The sequence below is a fragment of the Balaenoptera acutorostrata genome, chromosome 5, assembly GCF_949987535.1.
Source record: "Balaenoptera acutorostrata chromosome 5, mBalAcu1.1, whole genome shotgun sequence".
NCBI classification, from domain to species: domain Eukaryota; kingdom Metazoa; phylum Chordata; class Mammalia; order Artiodactyla; family Balaenopteridae; genus Balaenoptera; species Balaenoptera acutorostrata.
Genome location: NC_080068.1, coordinates 100,755,173 through 100,764,823, shown reverse-complemented (window position 1 = coordinate 100,764,823; position 9,651 = coordinate 100,755,173). Strand labels below are relative to the sequence as shown.

Sequence of the window (9,651 nt, the reverse complement as noted above, 5' to 3'; positions counted from 1 at the left end):
CCCTCATGCACTACTGGTGGGACTGCAAATTGGTGCAGCCCCTATGCAGAACAGTATGGAGAATCCTCAAAAAATTAAAAATTGAACTGTCAGCAATTTCACTTCTGAGTATTTATCCAAAGAAAACAAAAACACTAATTTAAAAAGTTATATGCACTCCAGTGTTCACTGCTGCATTATTTATAATAGCCACGAGATGGAAGCAACCTGAGAGTCCATGGAAAGATAAATGGATAAAGGTGATATATATATTGATATATATATATATATATATATATATATATATATATACACACACACAAATACATATATATATACGTATATATGATATTACTCAGCCATTAAAAAAGAATCTTGCCACTTGAGAAAACATGGATGGATCTAGAGGATACTAAGTGAAATAAGTCAGACAGAGAAAGACAAATATGACATGATTTTACTTATATGTGGAATCTAAAAACAAAACAAAAACAGTCCCATAGATACAGAAAACAAACCAGTGGTTGCAAGAAGGGAGGAGGGTAGGGGAAATAGGTAAAGGAGATTAAGAGGTACAAACCCTGTTATATAATAAATAAGTCATGGGGATGTAATATACAGCATAAGGAATATGGTCAATAATACAGTAATAACTTTATGTAAGTAGAGGTGGTTACCAGACTTACCACAGTGATCATTTCATAATGTATGCAAGTGTCAGGTCATTACGCAGTACACTTGAAACTAACATAATATTGTACATCAACTATATTTCAATGAAAAATAAATTTAGAAGAAATTTTAAAGCATTAACTATCCTTAATAATGGAAAAGCAGTAATATTTAAAAATTAAATGCAGATTATGCCATCTCCCCATGAAATGGGTGGAGGTAGTGGGGATGGTAGAAAAACAGTGAGTTTCCACATGCAATGTGCTCACATGTTGAAGTCAGTTTGGTTCAAGACTGCCAAGTCCTATTTAATGGTTTTCTAATATCAAGTAGCACAGGACAAAGCAAAAGGGGGGCACCTCAATTACCTGGAACCCCTGGGAAATAAGCTGCTCAAATTAATTAATTTATGAAGAATAACATTTAAGCCAAGTCCCAAAATATCATTTAATCATGATTTTTTCCATTAAGTATTATCAAAAATTTTACTCCCCAAATATTACACTGTTTTCTGATTACATGAGTATAAACTTGAGTACTCCCTTGATGACTTGGGACCTGGTTATAGAGATGACTAATTTTACCATGCAGTTGGATAGGACTCACTCCAGAAGACTTATTTTAGTTTGTTTTCTTGAAATAGTCCCTGATGTCAACTTTTCAAATAAACTTTATTAAACACTTAAGGAAATAAAAGTACAGTAACGACAAAACAGTCAATCTACAAAATAAAACTTCTGACCCTGTAACTGCTCACTAAACTCAGATTTCCTCTCAAGTTCTCTAAGGGAATCCAGAACGTTTTTTCCTTTGTGCTTAGGCCAGACTTTTAAAGGAGGCAGCTAGGCGCAGTAGTGCCAACAAGAGGCATGAGGACTTAAGCTAAGAGACACAAACTTAAAGGGTAAGATGGTCTGCTTCTACAGCTGCCTTATCCTCCATACAAGAAACTTGAGGGGTTCCATCTTATATTTCACAAATGTTAACAGCAATGGAATCAAAATGAGAGAACTCTTAGAGAAAGGTGAAATTTCACAGTCATTAGATGTCCTTCCTTAGAGGTGATCTTCCCTCACAGTATTTAGTTCAAATGTTAGTTAAATTTAAAAGCAGAGTGACTCTCCTTATTTATTTTCTCATCAAATGATTCTTCCTTCATCTTTAGACAACTCTGTGTAAAATAGTTTTCTCTTAGCCTGAACTGAAATCTGTCTATCTATAGTTTGTATCTTTCCTACTCTTCCTCTTCCTCAATAAAACAAACAAACAAAAAATACCTGGGACCACAAAGAATATAATTGCAACATTACCTTCTCTTCCACAGCCTTACAGATATTTATAAAAATAGACGGCATGCTGCTGACTATTCTCTTCTTTGTGACATAAATTATACATGACATAAAATTGACTCAATATGTGCCTTTCTGAATAACAGGTCTCCATTCCAATTATTATTTCAAACAGCAATGAAGATAAGCTTACAAATTCAAATTCTGACTATTGCACAATAAATTTCAAAAAGACAATTCAGCTCAATAAAATCAGGTATCTGTCTAAAACTATTCATTTGTCAGGGTCATGATTTCATGGGAGTTGAAAAGACCTATTTAGTCCTATTTCACAGTAAAGTAACCCTGGATTGAGATTTACAACAAAATCAAAACACAAAAGAAATTACTTGGTAAAGTCCTCAAAGTAGATTTTATTTATACATTTCTTCAAATGACTGTGGAACTTTTAAAAACCCCTCCCCCAAATGTGACAATTTACGGACAGTGGTGGGAACCAGGGGTCTTTGAAGAAAGCAAATACAAAGACACTGGTGCTGTGCCGGCTCCCTGAGCTAACACCAAGAAGCCAATTTATTTTATAATCTTAAAGAATCTTATATGTGGATATGTTTGAATTGGCCCTCTGAGAATTGTTCAAATAAAGGAAACATTATGGAAAAGAGACTGGTTTCCAAAATGTGCAGTCTCTGAAAATAAAACTTCAAAAATGTATATCTGAAAAGATCTGCAAGGCTTGGTACAGTGTTTATCTATGAAGGGAACCAATAACCCATTAACTTCAAAACTCAAAATAATCTAAAAAATACTTTAAATGGCATGGAATTAGTGACATTTTTTTCAAAATATTTAGTTTAAAAGAAATCTGATAAAATTGCTCTCACCCTATGAAAAGACCTAATCCCTTTCTAAAACAAAAATATGATTTGCAAGAGAAACAACACTGTACAATTCACTGGTAAATTAAGATTTCCGAGGCTGTAAGAAATGGGGCCAAAACAAGTCACACTCAAAAAGGGATGATTAACACAAGAAATGTGCTATAAGTAAAGTGCATGAAAGGAAGCCTGCTCAGCTAAATGAAGTAGACAAAGGTCAGAAGTCAAGGGTCATTCGCCAGAGCGGCAGCAGGCTCGAAAACCACACTGCAAATTCTGGCATCCACTGGCGGTGTCAGCATGAGGACCTGTATGAAAACAGAAAAGTGTGAAAGGAGGAATTTCTTATCACACAAAAATAATCTTGCTAATGAAAGAAGTAAAACACTTATTTTTTTTTAACTAGTAATACATTTGTAACATAGAAGTAAAATCCCACAATGAGCGTATAAAAAATTATTCAGCACAAAAATCGCCAACAGCAGTTTGACTTTAACTAATATAGGTAAATGAAAAAGAAGAATGAAAAGAAGTAATTTTTTGGCAACAATCTTACAAAATAAAAAATCCAAGAAGAAAAGAGATAACCCACAGAAGCAAGACTGCCAGGATAACTTCACAATGGATTTCTTGTATCATGAACATCTTTCCTAGAAATATAATTAAGGCAAAAACAACCTTATCTGTAATAGATAAGCTAAAGAATCCAGTATTGTGCAATTATAATAAATATTATATTCAAAATTTTTGTTAAAAATAAACTACGTAGATATAGCCTTAACATATTTGCCATATTGTTATTTAACATCTGTACCCAAAATAAGTCATGTGATAGGGTTAGATGAAATTATCTTCCAGAATTAAATATGTAATGAATGATTATAATTAAAAACATATCTAAGACATAATAAAAATTATGATTCAATTACAAAGAAAAGTAATAATACATTTGTGGAATAACTGACATTTTATTCCAATCACATTATGCTACCCAGACACTAGATTAAAAGATCCATTAGGGAACACAGCTGAGAATTAGAAAGTATCAAAGAGATATCATGGCGCATATTCAAATGTCAAGTACTCTGAATGAATCACAGTTTTCATAAAGGCAAGCAAATGTGGAAAAAGACATTTTAACTATATTGAAGCCTTTCAGTATGTCTGCACCATGAACAAAGTTAATTAGTTCTTTCATCAATTAGAACCAAAATACTTCCATTTTTGGTATGTAAGGACCATAAAAGTACATGAAATATAATTTTATTATAGAAAATAATATTTATTTTATCAAATGGATTATAATTGAAAAATCATAGTACCCTGGAATGATATCAAGACTTTAACTCAGAAAAATATGTTAAATTAGCTTTGTTTTGTTTTTTGAAGTAGCAATCCATTGCAAAAGAAGGCAATTATGCTAATACCAACATAAGAAAATAACTACTTGCAAATAAACACATAGAACACACTTATTTACCAGAATTTAACTTTTTTTTTGTATTCCTGAAATGGCAATATACAAAATACAAAGGACTGATTTCTTAGGATATACAAGCAATGAAGTATAGCATTCATATATTTCACTAATGGAAATAATAATGTATCTTTAAGAAAAGAAACTAATGAACTTTACAAGCATAGTGGAACTGCAATAGCTTATGATTTCATTCATTTTCAAATACTTATGCTTAACTTTTAAAGTAACGTAATGCCTGGGATACGGGGAGCAGGTATGGGAATGGGCAATGGTATATGAAAAAAGATTGGCCACAGGTTTATAACTGCTGAAGCCAATGATCCATAAAGCTTCTTTATATTATTATGTTTATATATTTTAAATGTTCCATAATAAATGTTTAAAGTCATTTCAAATATAAAATTGAATTACCACGAGCTCATTTTTTATTTAATCAAAATTAAAATCTATTCCATTTTGAAAATGAAAAGTTAAATGTGTCAAATACTTAAAATTCATAAAGTAGCATTTTTGTTAAGACTACTTTCTCTTAAAATAAGACACAATGCTAGTCATCTTATTCAAAGAATCAAAATGAAATTTCTTAGTACATATTATCAGATATTTATTAGAAATGCTCTAGTGGTTTGAAATCCTGTGGTTTGAAAATCTTCTCGCACTGACAACCTCTGACCAGGTTTTCCCTTTGAATACATTTTCAGCTTTAAATGATATTCCCCACCTTCCCTTCTTAGCTTGCCTTTCCTCACCCCTTACACTGGTTACTGCTTTGCCTGCCAATCACCTAGTAGAGCCTTTCTCCAAGAGCCAATCTCCTACCTCACTATCATTGCCCTGCCCTGACACAGTCCCTGTGATGAAATGCTTAGACTGGTGGCTTTTGCAACAACATATCTATCATTTTCTCAGTATATAATTCTATTCTGAAAGGGAGAAAATGAGGAAAGAGACATGGAGACTTTGGTACAATATTCCAAACTGAAACTCCCTACAATATTTCAAAATGTCTATACTCCTATTTTTAAAAGGACAGAAAGGTAAGGAAGAAATTTTATACTGAAATCAGTGGCCTAGGGAAAAATCGTAAGCGATGGCTGAAAGCAATCAAAGTAAAGTATGCTACTGGTTTTCAAGAGAAAATTAAAAGGGAGCCTCAAAGGAGCCAATTGGATCAAGGAATCTAATCAAAAGATTCATATTTTTCCAAACACAGGCATACTTCATTTAATTGTGCTTCACTTTATTGCACTTTGCAGATACTGCATTTTTTACAAACTAAAGGTGTGTGGCAACCTTGCACTGAGCAAGTCTATTGGCACCATTTTTCCAACAGCATTTGCTCACTTCTTGTGCCTCTGGCACATTTTGGTAATTCTCACAATATTTCAAGCTTTTTCATTATTATTATATTTGTTATGGTCATCTGTGATCAGCGATCTTTGATGTTACTACTATGACTCACTGAAGGCTCAGATGATGGTTAAAATTTTTTAGCAAAAAAGTATTTTTAAATTAAAGTATGTACATTGCTTTTTTTAGACAATGCTTTTGCACTTAATAGACTACAGTACAGTGCAAACGTAACTTTTATATACACTGGGAAACCAAAATATTCATGTGGCTCACTTTATTGCAATATTCACTTTATTATGGTGGTCTGGAACCAAACTCACAATATCTCCGAGGTATGCCTGTACCACACAGTTTTTCACCAACCTCCCCAAAAAACAGAGGCCCAGGATCCTCAGTCTCCACTCCAGTGACCTGAGTCACTTTTTGCTCTCAAAGTCTAAGGGATGGAAGTAGGGATAATACGGGAAGAAAAATGTAGGAATAAAAATATGTGTCCTATATTAGGTAGAAAGTAACCCTATCCTGGTATCTGTCAGCATCTCCTTGTTCATCACAAAACAAAGTTCACGCTCATATTGCTATAAAATGTGCTCCCTTTCTCAGATACACACCAGAATATCTTAGTTTCAATGGAAATCTAAGGGCATAAATTGTACTTAACCAACAACTGTTAATACTAACTACCTCAAAACTACAATCCCATCATAAGGTGAATGACATTCCAGGTGACTGATCCTAAAAATCCATAAAAGTGATATCATCCATGAATGGGTTTTATTTTGTTGAAGGCCTAGGGCAAAGCAAAAGTGAAGACAACCGCTGTTTGTAAGTTAGTTTCATACTGTAGAAAACAGGGGAGAAAGCAATTTCCAAAGCATGGAAATCATAAGCAATGTTAACAGTTAAGACCCTTAAGCATCACAGAAGGACTACTTAGAAAAGGGAATAAATGCACAACAGAATAAATAGGCAACAGAAAAAGTGAGGTAGAATTAGAAAGAAACATGACTAAGATATATTGGGTTGCCAAGTATCTCAAGTAGACAGCTGTGCTTCCACAGACACGGAATTTCAAAGGTAAACATCTGACTTATCACCAGTAAATGTCGATCTTGATATGAGATAATAAACCCAATGGTTATAATAGATGAGGGCTAAATTACAGTAAAGGATAATAAAGAAAACAGAAAAATAACATTTGCATAATCATTAAATAAAATCTGTAAATGCATGGTAAAAATAAATTTTGTAAGAAAGCTTTTTTTAAAATATTAGTTAAGAAGAGCTATAATGGTAGGTATTGTTATTTTCCCAAATTTTTATTACTGAATTGTTTGTTTTTCCTAGATTTTAAGCATATTACTTATGCTGTATATCTGCACTTACCTTCACTTACCTTTAATTCCTCTTTAACTTAAATTAGAAACATGAGAGCAAATCATCTGAAACTGTGTCACCTACTATGATCTAATCTATCTTAACTCATGAATTAAACATACATTGAAATGCAAATCAGTACAACAAGTTTATTTGCTATCATTGTTCAAATGTTCTTCAGAGCTCTAAAACTAGGCAATTCCATCTAACACTTCTTAAATGACAAGGAATTTTTTAAATGTTATGGCTAAGAAGCCTTTTTTTATACTTAAATCTTAACTTTTTTATCAGTCAAATAACAAATTTAAATGTCATGAAGAATCATTAAGAATAAAAATGGCATTTTATGTTAATGCTTAGTACAGTGTCTTGCTCACAGCAGACACTATTTGAATATCTGATTACTAATTTATCTTCTCCAAAATCTCTGCTAATGCTTAGGAAATAGAAAATTTTGTTTTACTTATCACTTTTTAGTTAATGAATATTATTTATCAGCATTTACTTATTTTAGTAAGTAACCTGGTAGTTAACTAAGTAAACTCTCTTTTGACAAAATACATTTTTAGTTAAGTGTTACTCTCAAATATTAAAATACAATGTGTCACCTAAATATGTTCTCTATTAGTTTAAGAACATGTATAAAAATATTGATTACTTTCAGAAATAATAAAAATAATAATAAAAAGGGAGCTAAATATTTACAGTCACTAAGTATTTATTGTACAAGTTGAATTGTAATGAAAGATACTGGATGAATCCCGTGTCATCTTGCAAAACTGGATACAATGCAACTTTATTCTAACACTTTCTAGTGTCCATATGGCCTTTTAACGAAAAGATTGTATCAGGGCATTGCTTTAAGAGCAACTGGCTGGAACTCTGGAACATAAGTTCACATGACAAGTCACTCTGTAAACTTTAAAGGATTTCCAATTCCCCCAAATCATGCTTTAAGAAGCTGTAAAAGGAGACTTGGTATTGAATTATACAAGCACAGTCAATTTCCTTTCAAACATTTTAAAGTCAGATATGTTCATTAAAATTCATTTATTGAAAATTACCACTCATTTATCAAAAAAAAATCTTAACATTCGACAAAAAGAATGTAGCAGCTCCTTTGGAACACTTTAATATTTATATATTCAAAACCAGTCAAGATGAAAGGAATTCTAAGATACTAACAAAGTGCAAATTTTTAAGTATTTAACTTTATCCCAACATCTAAATTATTTCAAGAAGTTTTTTAAAAAAAAACACACACACACAAAAGTAGTAGGCAGATCATAAAAATGAAGTGAAACCCAATCCCCCCACCAACCCAATAACATCTATATAGCCCAAAATAAGTATAACAAATTAGGTTCTGAGATTTATTCCCACCAGCATAACCTATGCTGAAATCAGTGTAGACAACTCAAATGCAACCTACCAATAAGGTGTTTTTCTTACAAAAAATAATTGTTTACTGATTACTTTTCATAATATATCCTATAAGCCTTAGTAAGTACACCAGTGAACCTAGAATGACATAACCGTGTATTAAAAAAAAAAATCTCTTCATTGCATCCCCCAAAGAAGCAAGTGCTGCACTGTAGCACTCACACTTTTTTTTTGTACACTTGGCAGGTTGCAACTAAAATGACATTAATTTTCCCCATTCCTTCTTATACACTAAAGGCAACAGAGAGCAAAGAAATGCTCGAAGTGAGTGTTGCTATTTCAAGAACATGGGAGGTCATCTCCTGCATCACCAATGTGATTCAAGAAACAAAAGAGCTGCTATCTCCTGTCTCTTCATATACATTTTAAGAAAAATCTAATCTCTGAGAAACAGCAGATTTGCTAACTTCTCTGCCTACTGGTATGTCATTAAAGAAGATAACTATTCCTCTAGTCTTGCTGGCGTCTGTCAATTTTTCTGCCTGAGAGACTCCGTTTATCTTCCCATATCTTAAGGTGAACTGGACTCTCAAAAATAACAATACATGATGTAAAAAGGAACAGTAGAATCTGAACCATGTAAATTTTTTCCAATTATAAATACAGAAGGTTGACTTGCTTACTAATAATTGAGGAGCAGCTTTTTATGCTTTAGGACTTCAGTCTCTACCAGTGATTATCAAATGCCCAACAGGGCACTGAACGTACTTTGAAAAAGCACATTAAACAGTCCCATTGCAGGGCAGGAATAGGCTTAAAAAATAAAACAAAACAAAAAAATCAAGAAATGTTACCTGATGATTGTTCAAAGTAGGTTCAGGGCTCAATCTCCATAATACTATAGGAATTTTAATCACATTTAAAGCACCTCAACCTCTTCCCAATACCACACTCACCATCCTCTTCAATCTTCCAAGAGATTTATTTGGAACCAGATTCAGGGTCCCTGAGGAGTTCACATTACCAAAGTCCTCCTTTTTCTACTACATTATGAAGTTTTCTTGTCCTACAAGAAAACTGACTCTATCATCCCTAAGAATTAGGTGTATCTAGAACAGCAATACTCTGTATTGTTAATGAGTGCTCTTTCACTCTAGAGGAATTTCCCAAAATTTTATAAGAATTTTAGTAATTCTATAAAAACTTGTCACTTTGGATTGATTAAACTATTACATATTTC

The 9,651-nt window shown here is 32.6% G+C and overlaps 1 protein-coding gene across 2 annotated transcripts in view; it reads right to left on the bottom strand.

Moving 5' to 3' along the window:
• Window positions 1–2,333: 2,333 nt before the first annotated feature.
• FBXL5 (F-box and leucine rich repeat protein 5) overlaps window positions 2,334–9,651 on the bottom strand; it is a 52,534-nt gene continuing 45,216 nt past the window's right edge. For both annotated transcript variants that reach the window (XM_057546841.1, XM_057546840.1), the window contains exon 11: window positions 2,334–3,126. In XM_057546841.1, coding sequence (XP_057402824.1) covers window positions 3,050–3,126 — 77 coding nt within the window. In that variant the 3' untranslated portion in view covers window positions 2,334–3,049. The remainder of the gene's footprint in view (window positions 3,127–9,651) is intronic.